Genomic DNA, 18,533 nt, shown 5'->3' on the forward strand with positions numbered 1-18,533 from the left:
AACAGGATTGAAAGAAACAAATCTCCAGCAACATCAGGAGAAAGAGGACTAGCCAGGGAAGATCTTGGTCTGAGTTGGCTAATGAATCCCATGTTATTGTGAACTACATTGCTTATGCTGTAGTTTATAGTAGTTTTTGTGCACACTTTTTCGTTTGATCTCTTTCCCCAAGGTGGGGGGAGGGGACTAAATCCATTCTATTTTCTTTTTAAGCTGTCTGGACTGGAAAATCTTTGTTCTTTATAAGCCAACCCTGGTGCTTGGTCTCTAACAGGCATCCTACACTTAATATGCAACCTCTGCAGTGTAGAGCAGTTGTTGATTTTCCTGTATTTTAATAGTAAGTGTCACTTAAGATCAGGGGTCGGCAACCTTTGGCATGCAGCCCATCAGGGAAATCCACTGGCGGGCCGGGACAGTTTGTTTACCTGCAGCGTCCTCAGGTTCGGCCGATCGCAAATCCCACTGGCTGCAGTTCGCCATTCCATTCGCCAAGGGGTGCGGGGCTCCGTGCCTGTGGACGCTGCAGGTAAATAAACTGTCCTGGCCCGCCAGCAGATTTCCCTGACGGGCCGCATGCCAAAGGTTGTTGATCCCTGCTTTAGATCATGGTTTAACTTTTAGAGGGAAAACGTAATGGATTTACATTGCCTCTTAAACCCTGTTTTTTGTTTTCATACACTGCACAGAGTTAACATTTGTCTCCTGTGCTTTCAATAGCAGTGTGTTTTGAGGTCAGCGCTTCCCCTTTTCTTTAATCACCGTTCCTTATAGTTACAAGTGACAGACACAGAATAAAAGAAAATGACAAATAAGATTATTCAAGATTAACGTACAAACTATCTGCTAATGCCTCTGAGCCCACACGGAGCAGCATGCAGGACTGGGGCTGCAGCTCTATAAAACTAGGCTGGGCAGAATTCCGTAATATCTATCAAAATTCTAATGTTTATTTTTAAGCATTTTTTTCTATTTTTATCTATTTGTATTTTCACTTTTGTGGAAAATTATGCGAGAGGAAGGGTCAGACTAATTTAATGATAGTAGATGTTGAAATTCAAAAAGTGAAAGCTTTAACTGTTGAAATACAGATTGTCAGCATCACATCACAGGTCAAAACACACAACGAAAATGTCTTCAAATCAAATTAATACGTTTTCAAGGAGTGTTTTTCTTTCTTTGCCTACGTTTTATACATAATGATTATTATTTTTTCGTTGGTTTGTGTGTGTATGGTAGAATCGACGTTTGTCAACATTTACTGATTAAAAATATAATCCTTCCAAGCCCAGATAAAACCCTTGGGAGAGGTGAGATAGAGAAAGAGGTGAATTATATGCAAATTCATTTTGTTAGAATTTGCATACACAGGAAAAATTCTTCATAGATTGCTTTTTAATAAAAAGCAGTGACTGTTCATTATCAAAATCTATCGTTGGCCTGCCCTGACCTAAACTATTCAGAGTACGAAGCAAGTTATTTTTAATTTGTATTATTTCTAAGAAGTCTTATTAAGAGTCTGTCACCCTGGAGATGGCCTCTGGGTCTCTTTACAGACGCAAGGTAGTCTCAGGAGGGATTTAGTTTCACTGTTAGCCCAGTCCTCCCACATAGGTATCCTAGGACTTGAAAGGCAGCAGAACTGCTGCATCATGAAGTGAGGGGGTTAAAAAAACCCAACAAACCCTATCATGATGGTCTAGGAACTAGAATAGAACAGAGTGGGAGGGGGGGAGTAGGATGCAGAGATTCTGCACTGGCTGGGCATCGTGGGAGAATGCCACAGAACAGAGGCTTTAGCCACACAACACAAAGGGGATTTGGGGAGAAAGATAGTGGCATGGCAATTAGGTCCCCAAATACATGGATCAACAATTAAAAAACACACATTTTGACTTTTAATTTTGGGAAAGGATTCCGTTCCCTGACTTCTGTAGCAATTTGCTGCACAAAACCCTTTTTCTCAGGCCTTGCACTCAGGGAGAGAATTTGGCTCTTGAGCTATTCAAGATGTCCCAGCTTTCAGTCTCTCTGCTACCCAGCAAATCATGGAAAGTAAATGCCTTCTTGTGACTTCCTTCTCCAAAGTGAACTTGGGAACTGTTGGATAGCCACATATTGCCATAGAGATGCTATGCAGACAACTCTTCAGACTCCAGTGTTTCCGCAAGATCAACTAAAGCTCCACAGTGAAGATGCCAGTTGTCAACTTCACTCCTCTAGCACAAAGGAACTTTATACAATAAGGGTGAAGCTCATCTGTATGGGAGGCAGCGTTTCTCGGGATCGTTCCCGCCACCTTTCACTCTAAGAGCAAGATGCGTTTCTTTGACTTTGCTTTCTCAAACATAAATACATAGCAACACATGCTCCACTGCAAACACTTTTTCCCCCCTTGAGAGAGGATGAGAGAACAAACACCTGACAGATATTCGTTACATTGCTTAACATACTATTGGACTACTAGATGGAGCTCAGATACTATGCTGAGGAGCCTGGTAGATGAACCTATACTGAATAGAACAGTCCATGAAGTATCACAGGAATGGAGCGTCAGAAAACTTGGACCTGTCTTGCTATAGAGTTTATTTAAATATACCAAATTGCCTGGAATTATGGAAGAAAAATACCTTTCTTGTTGATATTAGTACAACCTCACTGGTTTAATAAGTGTGAGGGTAGATACATTGTTTTATTTAAAATGGCATTCTGTCATTGACAGGATTCATCTCAATAGATTGGAATGTTTCAAATCTGGCTTTCTCAAAGTTTTGTTGTTAGCAGCTTGATTCCTTCTGCTGTCTTATCTGGGTTTTGCTTTGATTTCTGTGAAGATGACACTGAATCTAAAAGTTAACACCCTTAATTTTTATAATTGTAAGTGAAGATCACTTCACTTAAGTGTTTAAGATCTACCATAAAACCAAAACAGGAGTTTTGGTGACTTTGGCCATATTTAAATAAAATAAGTGTGATTCTAAGTGCCACAGGCTTTATTCCAGGGCATGATGGAGTGCACTGAGAGTAAAACTTGTCATTTTAAAATTTCATTCTTGTGTGAATGAGGCTTTCCATTGTTTGAATATAGTTTAATTTTTCCATAGTATAGTTATGATGCTGTTATATAAATTACAGAAAACCTAAGTGATTTTATCTTTTTATTACAGTAATGAATTTATAATATGTAATAAAGAGAAACCTTAATTCAGTTCCCATTCATAAGATCTAAGCAGAAAGTTGAACTGTTGGTTACAACAGGAAATGTTGGTAGCATATAACTGACTGCTACCCTGATGAGGGTTATTTTTAAAGAAAACAAAGAACAACTATTAATGGAGAAGCATAGTCAATCGTTAAAGAAATAATATGGAAGCAGAGGATCCTTTGGAATCTAGTAAGGAAGAAAGAGCCCACACAACAGAAAGGCAGTTTTCTAACAGTTAATCAAAGGATACATTTTAAAAATGCTTGCACTGGAACATTAAGAAGATAAAGAGACCCCATTTATCCAAATCATTTGTTTTGGTTTTCCTGGGATTTGACACGTGAAATTTGTCTGAAATCTCAGGAAAAGTTTGTCCTTTTATTTAAGCCATAGTATGTTGTTTGGGGAGCTTCTTAAAGAAAAGAGGATAATTATGGAGGTTATAGATTAGCTCCCTGGCATTTTATATGTCATTAGCTTCGAGAATTTTCCCTAGCAAATGTGCATTTTTGGCTGATGGGATATGTAATAACGATTATTTCCATATGCTTGCTAAGCCTTTTCCAGAAATGAGTGATGTAATTAGAGACCCACATCATGTAGACATAAGAGTCTCATCAGGTTTTATATTTTGGATAAAGAACTTTTAAAGCATTTCTTTTTAACCCAGCCAACCTTCAAACTGTGCAATCCAATGCCCTTTACTTTCACACGTTCTCTGTTCTTATTACAGTGAGATTGGCCATTCTGAAAGGCAAAATCTGTGTGGCAGAGGTCAAAATATTTTTTTCTCTGTCCACAGGCCACTTTGTTAATGCAAACGTTTTGCCATCACATTGCTTAGCAGGGAGTACAATGTGAAGATAAGTCTTACTCAATGGGCCTTATATGTGAAAGAACTGTAGTCAAGCAAATGCGAACTTTCCAGCGAAACAGTAGTGAATGAAGCAATGACTAACAAGAGATTATGGTGTTGTAAATCTCATCCCTTGTTAACCCACAACCCGTTAGCCTTTTGGGATACCTTGTTCAAAGTTAGGGAGCCCACCACACTCTTTCCATCAATGTCCAGGTACGGTTCAGTACAGAATTCACGTATGCTGAAAGGAGATTGCACCATGACCAGTTTATGGAGGTCTCACAGCAGGACTATCTCCTGGACTCATAAGTAACTGTCATCAGATATATTCAAATAATGGTCAGCTGGGTTTTTGTTCATAAGATTGTGTCATGGAAACTTCTGTAAGAGAGGCATGGAGGATACAGCAATCATTTGGCCAGTCCATTTCTTAATTTTTAAAAAAATCCAAAAAAAAAGAGAATCTGGAGGTTGTTTTTAAAGTAAATTTTATCATGAGGCCAAAGTGTTTCTTCATATCTTTGCAACAGGAAGCTCAGCTTGGCTTACGGAGAAAGAATGGTTAAATTGATATTGAGAGTTTACAGTACAGCTCATTTTGTGGCGTGTCTGGTATAAACATTTGCTGCAAAGTACCAGAAAGTCTGTTGAAATAATAAAATATATATAATATCTGTTTCTGCAAGGCACTGTACCTTGTTATGGCATTCAGCATGAGTAAAACAAGCTTTATAACATATGAATACAGGAGGATTATGATGAATACTAATTAGAACTACAATTTCCAAACAGTCGTTCTTCTAATGAAAGACAAAAATATGGAATCTCCCTGCATGTGTAGATATAGAAGGAGAAGAGGGTGTTTTTGAAAGTGGTTTTAATGGCAATGGAGGAAGACGAATGAGAGGGGAATGGAGGATGCTCACAGTTCCAAAAAAGAATGGTCAGAGTGCCCCCCTACACACACACTCCAAGAGCTACATTATAACCAAATTCTCTATTGTTCTGAAACATGTTCTGGAAAACTTAAATACAACTTTCCTTAATAATTTTGCCCTTTACATATGGCCAGTGCTGATTTCCCACCCGCCACGTTTTGAAGTGAGCTGAAGTAAACATGGCTGTGAGTACTTCCTTTCTCTTTTGTGTACTAGCACCATCAATAACACCTCTGGGAATGGCTTGTGACTGCTGCAGCAGAACTAGGAAAAGGAGCATGGGCACATCTTTTTTTCCAGGACCCACAGAAATAGTGATGGGCAATTTTTGTAGATCTTCTTTATTTTCTCAGAAGCCACTCCAGCAAACTACTGAGCACCCTCTGAGAGGTGCTGAAAATTCTCACACCACATTGTCTACATTGAGTGTTAAAGGTATTCAGCACTTTGCAAGATTTACTCCTTTAGTTATGGAATGTGATTTCTTTAAATTAAACACCAAAGGACACTTGCTACCAAGATATAGAAATATTTAAGATCAGCCAAATTTGGGGGATTTATTGTTATGTCCCTATTCAGTTTTACATTGGGCGTATTAACATGACAAGGGTAATTTCTTAGAGGCCTGATCTGAAGCCTATAAAAATAAATAGGCATCTTTTCATATACTTCAATGGATTTTGGAATGCCTGTGAAAATTAATAATTCAGGGATTAATGCAAACGCTGATAGGTTTTTTTTTAGTTTGGTATTCTCTTAGATAACCCAGGTCCAACCCTTCTTTCTAACCCTGTCCCCCTTTCCCTTCTTGTACTGTCAGAGCATTCCTCAGATACCTCCCAAGGTCACACAAGTCCTTGGGAACTTCTAGAGACATCACAATGTCTAGATAATACCCATTATGTTTTGTCTTAGTTTTCAGAAGAATGATGTTGACAATAAGATAGTATGAGACTGTCTTGTGAAGCCCTAGTTTCAAAAACAGAAGTGCACTGCATGAAGATTGTTCAGTCAATCTTTTCTAAAAGTTTCCTCTTGATAGTGCCTTAACTATTTTCATCAATGAGAGAGCTGTATATGAATATGAAAGAATGAGTTTTTCTAAATTAGAGCAAACGCATCAAAATGTTTGAAGGGTATAAAATAATTCCATAGCAATTCAGGTTAGGAGTTGTTTTTAATCTACTTTTTCTCTGCTAATATTTCTTAGTGCTGCTAAATTTTGGCCTCACTAGAGATTAGAGAAAATGATGGAGAGACTAAAGAAAACAGTTTCTGAAAAGAGAAATGGTGGCTTAATAGAACAGAAGCCAACTAAATATGAAAAAAAGATGGTAGCCTAATAAAGAGGAAGTAGTGTTTGGTAATACATTAGTTGGCACACTTTGTCCTTGAGTAAATTTAAGGCACCATTATGGGCACTGGAAATGCCGTGAAGAAATGAAGCAGAGATCTTCTTGACTACTCATGGTCGCTTAAGATCTCATGGGACTTTTCACAAGAGTAAGAATATTAATGCCAGTGTCCTACCCATATTCTAATTAAGTTATGCCTATCTAAAACTTCCTCTAATGTTTTAAGTGGATATGGAATCCATCTTCACTACTTCCCTTAAAGAGCCATTTCAGTTTACTCCCACGGAACCTAGTTAATTAAATTGTGCTGCATGGAATTAACCAATGGTCCCATTTATGTCAGTACTCACAAGGGGATTACAGGAATAGGCTCTAACTTTTTACCTGACGTTTTATTGACTCCTAAAAGGTGTCAAATCCAAAATAGATGCCATCTTGCAGCAGCCCAGAATCTTGAAAAGCATCTAAGAAGCAAGTTTCCTCAAGCAATACTACTTGTATAAAATTGTCAGTATTTCCCTTCAGGTAGGAGCCAAATCAAAAAGTTGATTGTGTCAACTTCTCATCGTTTAAAATAATGCAACAAAGATTTGTTATAAACTGAAAATAAAGAACCTTGTGTTCGATAATTGAACAATATTATAAATTCTTTCTTCCTATAAAGTTTGGCAAGCTCCCAATAGGTGCCTCTTCTAAATGATATGCATTTTTGTACTACAGTATCATTTACATATGTAAACCATAAGTATATATTTTTTTCATTTGCCTTCGTTTAGAAGGATACATTTAAGGCCTATGAATGAAAGCTGTTCCTGAGTCTGTTCAACAAATTCAAGTAATCTTTCCTTCCTACTTGCATGGACTCTAGTATATTTTGGATACATATCTTGCCTTATCCAAAGTTTACAAAGAGTTTACTGTAATAGTGGTAAATCCTTAGAATAAGTTTTAGCGTTTGCATGATTTCCTTCATGTTTTCCTTCTTTTGCCATCTCTAAAAAATGTCTCTTCTCCTTTCTTTGGGAAGTGCTAATTGCATGGCAGATTCTGGAGCAGCAAGAGTAGTTCTAAGAGATGTCTCTTCCTTCTGTGTTTTTCTTGTAAGCCTTCTCCCAAGCAAAAACTGTGGACGACTCTGTTTAGCCAAATACTCGGTAAGATTATGGTCACTAAGTGATTCATCCTGCTTGCTGTCACTTTTTATTCATGAGAAGATGAAAGAGTTGCTGTTATCCAGGGATATCCCCTCTGAGGAATATTTTTAACCTCTTTCTGAAGATATAAATACATCCAACATTTCTTCTTTAATATTTTAGTGTTGGATGGTAGATTGACAGCCCAAGAAACAAAATCGGTTTATCCACAGAACAGGTGCAGCACAGACAAGTAATTACAACTTTCCCCATTCTTAACCAGCAGTTTGTTTTCCAAATCATAGAATCATAGGACTGGAAGGCCCTCGAGAGGTTACCTAGTCCAGTCCCCTGCACTAATGGCAGGACTAAGTATTATCTAGACCATTACTGACCGGTATTTGTCTAACCTGCTCTTAAAATCTCCAATGATGGAGATTCCACAACCTCCATAGGCAATTTATTCCAGAGCGTTAATCACTCTGACAGGAATTTTTTTCTAATGTCCAACCTAAACCTCCCTTGCTGTAATTTAAGCCCATTGCTTCTTGTCCTATCCTCATAGATTAAGAAGAACAATTCTTCTCCCTCCTCCTTGTAACAACCTTTTATGTACTTGAAAACTGTTATCATGTCCCCTCTCAGTCTTCTCTTTTCCAAACTAAACAAACCCAATTTTTTCAATTTTCCCTTATAGGTCATGTTTTCTAGAGCCTTTAATCATTTTTGTTGCTCTTCTCTAGACTTTCTCCAATTTGTCCTCATCTTTCCTGAAATGTGGCTCCCAGAACTGGACTCCATATGCTAGTTGAGGCTTAATCATCACAGAGTAGAGTGGAAGAATTACTTCTCCTGTCTTGCTTACAATACTCCTGCTAATACATCCCAGAATGATGTTCACTTTTTTTGCAACAGTCCCCTATGACACCCAGATCACTTTTCACAGTACTCCTTCCTAGGCATTTCCCATTTTGTATGTGTGCAACTTATTGTTCCTCCCTAAGTGGAGTACTTTGCATTTGTCCTTATTGAATTTTATCGTATTTACTTCAGACCATTTCTCCAGTTTGTCCAGATCATTTTGAATTTTAATCCTATCCTCCAAAGCACTTGCAACCCCTCCCAGCTTCGTATCGTCCGCAAACTTTATAAGTGTACTCTCTATGCCATTATCTAGATCATTGATGAAGATATTGAACAGAACCAGACCCAGAACTGATCCCGGCGGGACCCCACTCATTCTGCCCTTCCAGCATGACTGTGTACCACTGATAACTACACTCTCTGGGAATGGTTTTCCAACCAATTATGCACCCACCTTATAGTAGCTCCATCTAGGTTGCATTTCCTGAACTTGTTTATGAGAAGGTCATGTGAGACAGTATCAAAAGCTTTATTAAAATCAAGATATACCATGTCTATCACTTTCCCCCATCGACAAGGCATGTTACCCTGTCAAAGAAAGCTATCAGGTTAGTTTGACACAGTTTGTTCTTGACAAATCCATGCTGACGGTTACTTATCGCCTTACTATCTTCTATATGTTTGCAAATTGATTGTTTAATTATTTGCTCCATTATCCTTCCATGTACAGAAGTTAAGATGACTGGTCTATAATTCCCCAAGGTTGTCCTTATTTCCCTTTTTATAGATGGGCACTATATTTTCCCTTTTCCAGTCTTCTGGAATCTCTCCCATCTCCCATGACTTTTCAAAGGTGGCTAATGGCTCAAATATTTCCTCAGTCAGCTCCTTGAATATTCTGGTGACTTGAAGATATCTGGTTTGTCTGAGTAATTTTTAACTTGTTCTTTTCCTATTTTAGTCTCTGATCCTACATCGTTTTCACTGGCATTCACTATGTTAGACGTCCAATCACCACCAACCTTCTTGGTGAAAACCGAAACAAAAAAATCATTAAGCACCTCTGCCATTTCCACATTTTCTGTTATTATTTCCCCCTCCACATTGAGTAACGGTCCTACCCTGTACTTGGTCTTTCTCTGACCTAAAAGAATCGCTCTAGGAGTGAAAGGGGAGTTCAGTTTCCAGAACCATAGAATCATAGAATCATAGAATATCAGGGTTGGAAGGGACCCCAGAAGGTCATCTAGTCCAACCCCCTGCTCGAAGCAGGACCAAATCCCAGTTAAATCATCCCAGCCAGGGCTTTGTCAAGCCTGACCTTAAAAACCTCTAAGGAAGGAGATTCTACCACCTCCCTAGGTAACGCATTCCAGTGTTTCACCACCCTCTTAGTGAAAAAGTTTTTCCTAATATCCAATCTAAACCTCCCCCACTGCAACTTGAGACCATTACTCCTCGTTCTGTCATCTGCTACCATTGAGAACAGTCTAGAGCCATCCTCTTTGGAACCCCCTTTCAGGTAGTTGAAAGCAGCTATCAAATCCCCCCTCATTCTTCTCTTCTGCAGGCTAAACAATCCCAGCTCCCTCAGCCTCTCCTCATAAGTCATGTGTTCCAGACCCCTAATCATTTTTGTTGCCCTTCGCTGGACTCTCTCCAATTTATCCACATCCTTCTTGTAGTGTGGGGCCCAAAACTGGACACAGTACTCCAGATGAGGCCTCACCAATGTCGAATAGAGGGGAACGATCACGTCCCTCGATCTGCTTGCTATGCCCCTACTTATACATCCCAAAATGCCATTGGCCTTCTTGGCAACAAGGGCACACTGCTGACTCATATCCAGCTTCTCGTCCACTGTCACCCCTAGGTCCTTTTCCGCAGAACTGCTGCCTAGCCATTCGGTCCCTAGTCTGTAGCGGTGCATTGGGTTCTTCCGTCCTAAGTGCAGGACCCTGCACTTATCCTTATTGAACCTCATCAGATTTCTTTTGGCCCAATCCTCCAATTTGTCTCGGTCCTTGACCATGGTTGACCATATTCTCTGCTGTGACTTGCTCCAAGGGTTCCAGTTGTTGTGATGTGTACGTTTGTCCATCAAGAACTGGCTTCATTTATATAGGTCTCTAAGACTATGTCTACACTTGGAGCTGCCTATGTGAACCACATAGCTCATGATAATCGGATCAACATGAGTCCCAGTAACACCTTTGGATTATTTTTTTCCTGCAGCTTGTGTGAGGCAGTAACATGTGATGGTATTCTCTGACATGATAGGGTTCCACTGGAACCTTGACACTTCAAAGGGATGATATACCTGCCAGTAATGATATACCAGTTAATATTCATTGTAGCTCTTGCCATGCCAGGTATGTGAAACAGCAATGACGTGATTAACGGGTACAGGAGATGACAGGGAGCAATTCGCTAACCTTTTAAAATAACACCCTTCTACTGTGCCCACCACAATCACCTGGAATGGACATCACCATCTTCCATTATCCTGTTTTTATGGTTGACTACTTAGAATGGGATGCCGACTTCTTTAAGTGTCTCTAACAATAATTAACTCTTCTCCCCCCCACACCCCAAAAAGTCAGATACAGATTCACTTTTAAATGAGTACATCGTGAACCCTGACCTCCAGATATATCATTACAAATATTTGTGCATTCATTTCTACAGTATGTCAGCAGCAACTCCCTTGGTGCATTTCTTTAGGAGCTGAGTGTTCCATCTGGGCAGTGGGCCTGGGAGTTGCAGCTGTCATTTAAGAAATGTGTCACCTGGCTAACAGATTTTTCAGGTTTTAGTTTTGGTTAATGTGAGTCACATCTTTGTTGAAGTTTCATGAGTATCAGGGCAGGCTTAAATTTCCTGTGCTGCTTTTCTACCTTGCTTTCTAAGTTAGAGTCTGTGGGTCAGATACTCAGGTGGTGTAAATTAGAATAGCTTCATTGAAGTTAATTACATTAATGGAGCTATGCTGATTTACCAGCTAAAAATCTGGCCCATGAAGTACAAGCTTCATCATAAGTATAGAGACTGGCTCTTTTCCATGACTGTTAAAGCTGTGTGTTAAGTTTGATCCTCTTTGATTTGATACTTTCTGTTGGAGACAAGTTAGTGATTCATTCTTGTTGTCAGGGAGGTTACTATTTAGTGGTATTGCAGAATGCTTTAGTTTAAGCTTGGGCAGGTATTCTACTGATGTAAAGTTTGTCTTGGGCATGTAACTACTTATGTCAATGTTGTCTACTTCAGTTGTAGAATCTAGAGGAGGTTTCTGACAGAAAGGCAAGGACTTTTATATATTAAAAAGCCAAGTTAAATTCACTGAAAAGGGAGCAAATCTGACCCTCTCCTGGGTAGCTGAAATTCCTTATTTTATTAAAACCATGTCTGCAGTTAACTCACATTCATTCAAAATGTTTTAATATTTGAGTTAGTAGTACTCTACACTTGATGCAAAGTAATGCACATTGGAAAACGTAATCCCAACTATACATATAAAATGATGGGGTATAGGTTAGCTGTTGCCACTCAAGAAAGAGATCTTGGAGTCATTGTGGATAGTTCTCTGAAAACATCCACTCAATGTGCAGCGGCAGTCAAAAAAGCGAACAGAATGTTCAGCATCATTAAGAGAGGGATAGATAATAAGACAGAAAATATCATATTGCCTCTATATAAATCCATGGTATGCCCACATCTTGAATACTGTGTGCATATGTGGTTGCCCCATCTCAAAAAAGATATATTGGACTTGGAAAAGGTTCAGAAAAGGGCTACAAAAATGATTAGGGGTATGGAATGGCTGCCATATGAGGAGAGATTAATAAGACTGGGACTTGGAAAAGAGACAACTAAGGGGGGATATAGAGGTGTATAAAATCATGACTGGTGTGGAGAAAGTAAATAAGGAAGTGTTATTTACTCCTCCTCATAACACAAGAACTAGGGGTCACCAAATGAAATTAATAGGCAGCAAGTTTAAAACAAACAAAAGGAAGTATTTTTTCACACAATGCACAGTCAACCTGTGGAACTCCTTGCCAGAGGATGTTGTGAAGGCCAAGACTATACCAGGGTTCAAAAAAGAACTAGATAAATTCATGGAGGATAGGTTCATCAATGGCTATTAGCCAGGATGGGCAGGGATGGTGTCCCTAGCCTCTGTTTTCCAGAAGCTGGGAATGGGCGAGGAGATGAAACACTTAATGATCACCTATTCTGTTCATTCCCTCTGGGGCACCTGGTATTGGCCACTGTCAGAAGACAGGATACTGGGCTACATGGACCTTTGGTCTGACCCAGTATGAGCCATTCTTATGTTTCTTATGTTGATTCTAACCTAAAATTACCATAGTAGAATCCAGATACTGTGAATTCTAACAGAACTATTCCATTTATGATGAAGTAAGGCGAAAGATCGCCAAATTGTTTAAATTCATTCCAGAATGCAGGCTGTGATTGTTTGTAAAGCTGCTTCCACTTACAGTGAAGATGTGCTTTGAACTTAGCTCTAAAATGGTTCCATTCTAGTTAATTGACTGTAGTTCACCAGTTGGCCCCTGCCACATTTAAGCTGTTCCAGGATAAGGCACTGATAGTGGCACCTCTGCCTTCTGAATACCACCTGAATGTGAAAAAGTCTAGCGAGAACCAAAAGAACATTATTTGAAAATGAGGGGTCTCCAAATACTTGTTCAAGGGTCTGTACACTGATTAGCAGTTCATGACACAGAGGTGAAAACTCTAGGATTTTGTATGCGGTTGTGCCCCATTGCTAGAAATTGGGTATAGCATTTTCTAGTACAGACAATGTCTAATAGCCACATGAGGCACCTTCTGTGTTTGATAGAGAAGAATCCAGGGGTGAACTCTCCCTTCTGAGCTCCCACGCTTTGTTGGTGGTGTAAGTTTAATTTTTCTTAAAAGCATTCTGCACCCAAAATGAATTAATGGGTCTAAATTCTGTCCTGAATTGTACATCATTCGATTCCATCAAAGTCAATGGTATTTCATGGGGTTGTAAGTCAGGCAGAATGTAACATTTTAACTACAAAGAAATCAACCTCTTCATGAATAAGAGCACATAGTTCAAAGTCATTTTAGTGCAAAAGAAAGATACAAAAGCAGAAATAGTAAGGAATGTGGGCACTGAGCTGGACTTGACATATAATGGATTAACCAGACTTTCCAAGTTTTGTGGCTCTAAGGAGACAGTTTTAAAAAAACCCTACCCTGGATGTGTGCAGGCTTGTTCACCTAAGTCAGTTAGTGTCTCAGTTAATTTATCTGGAAATGTTTTGCTGTTGTCAAATGGAAATAATGAGTTTCTAGGGAAAATGTGTAAAGCCTTTGGCTGTAAGGGCTACAGCTCTTCTACACCGAACAACTGCAGACTCCAGTGAGAAACTTTGCTGCACCTGGCAACAAGCCCTGATTACTAGATTTAGAGTTTGATTTGGCAGAAAATGACAGAAGTTGTTGCGGAACAGAATGTACATGTAGGGATTTGGGAAAGGATAATAGTAAAGGCACCGTCTTAAAGATAGTCAGCTTCACCACACCTTTAGTTGTCTATCTTTATATTTTAGGAAAGGGATAGAAAATAAGACAGGATATAATTCCATTATATAAATCCATGCTGTGCTCACACCTTGAATACTGTGTCCAGTTCTGGTTGCCGCATCTCAAAATCGATATAGTGAAACTGGAAAAGGTTCAGAGAAGAGCAACAGAGATGATCAAGGGTATGGAGTGGTTTCCATATGAAGAGAGATTTAAAAGATTAGGGCTGTTCATCTTAGAAAAGAGATGACTAAAGGAGGGACATGATAGACAGAGGTCTATAAAATCATGTGTGTGGAAAAAATGAACAAAGAAGTGTTATTTACACTTTTACACCATACAAAAAATTGGGGTTACCACCCAATGAAATTAATAGGCAGCAGATTTAATAAAAAGCAAGAGGAAGTACTTTTTCCACACAATGCACAGTTATCCTGCGGAGCTCATTGTCATGAGATGTTTTGATGGCCAAAGGCATAATTTCATTCAAAAAAGGACTGGATAGGTTCATGGAGGACAGGTCCATCAATGGCTGTTAGCCAAGATGATCAGGGATGCAACCCCATGCTCTAGGTCAACCCTAAACCTCTGACTGCCAGAAGCCAGGAGTGGAAGACTGGATCACTCCATAATTGCCCTGTTTTGTACAATCCCTCTGAAGCTCTGATATAGGGTGCTGTTGGAGACAGGATACTGGGCAAATTGGACCATGGTCTGACCCCGTATGGTAGCTTTTATGTTCTTAGTGACTCCACAGTATTGATAAATGAATGAGTGTATAGTCTTCTTTAATCATATTCCATCGGAACTCTAGCATACCTGTTTAGTCTGCTATTTATAAAAGTTTAGGTTGAAATCCTGGCCCCCGCAAGTCAATGATAAAACTCCCATTAGCTGCAGAGGAGCCAGGTTTCACCCCCTGCTTCTTCCCCACTCATCCCCCTGCCGCCCCATCAGTGTTCAAAATGTATTTTTATAAATAAAAAACATGTAATAAAAAGCATGAGTAGAGGTTAAAGAGAACTGAAAGCTGTGCAAGCAGTTGCTTATTTCTCATACCAAGTATTGATATTCAGGATATATTCCTTCAAACTCTGCTCTGCAAAACAAGTCTGAAATGTACATGATCCTATTGATTATGAGAATCCTTTGCTCTGCAAATTTTTCCCTGTTCAGATTTACTCCTTTGTTAGGCTTAGCACAATTATTATTGTTCACACAAGCAAATATTGTCTATCAGATTTTTGAATAATAGCATTTTATTCCAGGTATTTCGTGTATTTGTTTGAATTTTGTATTTTTGATTATTCTAAATGTGTAAATTTGCTTTCATATTTATAGGCCAAAGTCTCCCTTCCTTACTCTGGCATAGCTCAATTCCATGGCTGTTTGATGGCCTACATAAAATACAATAGTGCTCTGAATCTACTTCCTGGTGGACAAGGTATCCATATTGCAAAAACCTCATTCATAGTTGTCACTCTTCTTGGCAGTCTTAACAGAGAGTCCTAGAACTGATTGAGCATGGAGACTTCTGGAAGTGGCCCCTCTAGGTCAGGGATAAGGAATATTGGCAGGTGTGAAGGGGAACACTCACTGCCAGTGCTGCTTAGTGGTCAGGCAAGTGTGTGGCAGTTTGACTTCCTCCCAGGCATTCCCCTTTTCCACTGTGGCTCCACCCTGCAGTGATCTGTCCTTTCAGTGACTCAGCCCTTCAGCCAGGTCACATTTTCAGTCCACCCCTTTCGGGGTGTATAAAAAAAGAGTCCAATAACGGGTAGGTCTTCAGGACCAAATGAAGGATTCAGGGTTTCCCCCTTGGCTCAGGGTCTTGCGGTTCAGAACTTTCTATCTTCAGGGTCTTCCCCCAACTAAGTTCCCCATCGAGGGGTAGATTCCTACAATTATCCCTCTTTAGGGTGTGGTCAGGGAGCCCAGGCCCACATCCTCCACCAAGCTCCAAATTAGAGCCCAATGATAGGCAGTTAAGTCCTGCACCATGGGGTGTTGTGCAGCTCTTTCTCTGGATCACTTCCTACTAGTCCCCTCTCTTCCCATAGGGTAAAGTAAAGGATTGGACATAAAGATAAAGTTCCTGACCCTCAGAGAATCATTGGTCTCTTTGCAGGCTTGATTAGGCCACCGTAGCCAGGCCTCAGGCAGCAAGAGTTCCTGTGGAATTCCTTCCCAGGAGCTGAGAGTGCAAGTCAGCTCACTTGCACTGTCTGCCTGCTAGTGAGCTACTTTGTTTCCCTTTTTAATCTCCTCCAGTAGGGTTGCCAACTTTCTGATTGCCGCTGCCCCATGCTTTCCCCAAGGCCACGCCCCTTCTCCAAGGCCCCAGCCCCACTCACTCCATCCCCCCTACCGCCCTCCCTCACTCACTCTCCCCACCCTCGTTCACTCGCTCATTTTCACCGGGCTGGGGCAAGGGGTTGGGGTGTGGAAGGGAGTCAGGGCTCCGGCTGGGGGTACGGGCTCTGGGGTGGGGCTGAGGATGAGGGGTGTGGGATGCAGGAGGGGGCTCCAGGCAGGGGGGAGGTGGGGCCAAGGGGTTTGGAATACAGGAGGGGATGCGGGGTGCAGGCTCCTAGAGGGAGTTAGGATGCAGGAAGGGGCTCAGGGCTGGGGGCTTCAGGTGGCACTTACCTCAGGCTGCTCCTGGAAGCAGCCGATATGTCTCTGTGGCCCCTAGACAGAGGTGCAGACAGGTGGCTCTGCACACTGTCCATGCCCTCAGGCCCTGCCTCTGCAGCTCCCATTGGCCACAGTTCTTGGCTAATGGGAGCTGCGGAGCCAGTGCTCAGGGTGAGGGCAGCAGATGGAGCCTCCCGGCTACCCCTGCACCTAGGGGCCGCAGGGACATGCTGGCCACTTCCGGGAGCCATGCATAGCTAGGGCAGGCAGGGAGCCTGGCTGCCTTAGCCCCACTGCGCCAATGACTGGACTTTTAACAGCCCAGTCAGTGGCGCTTTTTGACCAGGTATTCTGGTCAAAAACCGGGTGCCTGACAACCCTATCCTCCAACATCTGCAGGCTTTGCAGGTGTAGCAAGATGGGGCCACCTGAGCCCAGAGAAGCTTTTAATTCCTTCCTCTCCAGTGTGGGGTTTGTATTCCCCATCACAGCATGTCAGTGTCATGGAGTTTGCACTGTTGCTGCCCATGTAATACTTGGCTTGGAAAGATATACTGTGCTACCATAGAAGACTCCAGATTCCAAGGCCGCCACGCAGATATTTTTCACCAGCATTAAATTCACTTAAAAATAAAAGATTGTAACAAACATTGAGAAGAATATTAAGTTTATGTTATTACTTTCAGATTAGAGGTCATCCTTGAAATTTACCAGTTTTACTTCAGATGAATGGATATTACCTCAATATATGTAATATTATCTAATTTTCCACATATCTATTCCTGAAGCAAAAGCTAGAATATTGCAGCTACTGAGGTAAAGATATGGAATCTATGGAAAAGGAATTCATTTATCTAACACAACTGGTGAGTTTTTAAGGATGACTTCTGTATCTATTTAGAAACAAGTGAAATATTCCAGAGAGAGTTAATAGATAGCATGTTCTCTGTGTTCAGAACATACATCAGGACTATCTGTGTTATTAAGTCCAGTCCCCTGGTATTTCAGGCAACCCTGTCCTATAAAACCCCATTCATAAGTTTATCAAGCTTCATTTTAAAACTAGCTAGGTTGCTTCCTGTTGGAAGGCTGTTGAACTCTTTGCATTAGGTACCTAATTTCAAAGATATTGAGTCACTTACTCATCAAAGCCTGGTGAAAAATCTTTGGAACTCAATTTATTAATTGACCTCTTTCTTCTTTGACAGGTTAGTGAAGGATGCTCCATGGGATGAGGTCCCTCTTGCTCACTCTTTGGTTGCTTTTGCCACTGCTTATGACTTCTTATACAACTACCTTAGCAAGACTGAACAGGAAAGATTTCTTGAAGTGATTGCCAATGCCTCAGGATATATGTATGAAACATCATACAGGCGTGGATGGGGTTTCCAGTACCTACATAACCATCAGCCTACCAACTGCATGGCCCTGCTGGCAGGAAGCCTGGTTCTGATGAATCAAGGTATGCACCAATCAATAGGGACATTCTTTTTAAAGTGTGTCAGTCATGTTTATAAGTTATGAATAAAGGCTCAGGAACTGATAGAAGTATGTATTCTATGTTGTACATGTTAGCACTCAACCTTGAATTCAGCCATGTGTAAAGATGTGCAAGTGTATATATCCGCTAAAGCACAGCCATATTCAGCATCTCTTTTTTATTGTTGAGTAAACATATAACTCTGCTGGTTGTCATATTATATATATAATCAGTTACACAAGGTATAAATTGTACAGACCGTTGTAAAGGTGAAGATCAATAATTGTCATATCACCACTTGTAGGTATTAAACAAATTGTACATAATGTGACCACCCCAAGCATCTAAGTGTAGGCTCTTCAAGTTTTTCTAAGGCAGACCAAGCGCATAGCCTAGAAACTCCTTGGGGTGGGAGCCGACTTTTTGTTAAGTGTTTGTACTGTGCCTGCAACTGATCACTGATTAGGGTACCTTACCCTCCC

General features: G+C 40.6%; 1 protein-coding gene across 4 annotated transcripts in view; it reads left to right on the top strand.

Annotated features, from left to right (window-relative positions):
* Positions 1-18,533, top strand: part of DSE (dermatan sulfate epimerase) — a 67,731-nt gene that overhangs the window by 31,735 nt on the left and 17,463 nt on the right. For all 4 annotated transcript variants that reach the window (XM_048844728.2, XM_048844729.2, XM_075126652.1 and 1 more), the window contains one exon: positions 17,780-18,033. In XM_048844728.2, coding sequence (XP_048700685.2) covers positions 17,780-18,033 — 254 coding nt within the window. The remainder of the gene's footprint in view (positions 1-17,779; positions 18,034-18,533) is intronic.

This window comes from Caretta caretta, chromosome 3 (assembly GCF_965140235.1).
Source record: "Caretta caretta isolate rCarCar2 chromosome 3, rCarCar1.hap1, whole genome shotgun sequence".
NCBI classification, from domain to species: domain Eukaryota; kingdom Metazoa; phylum Chordata; order Testudines; family Cheloniidae; genus Caretta; species Caretta caretta.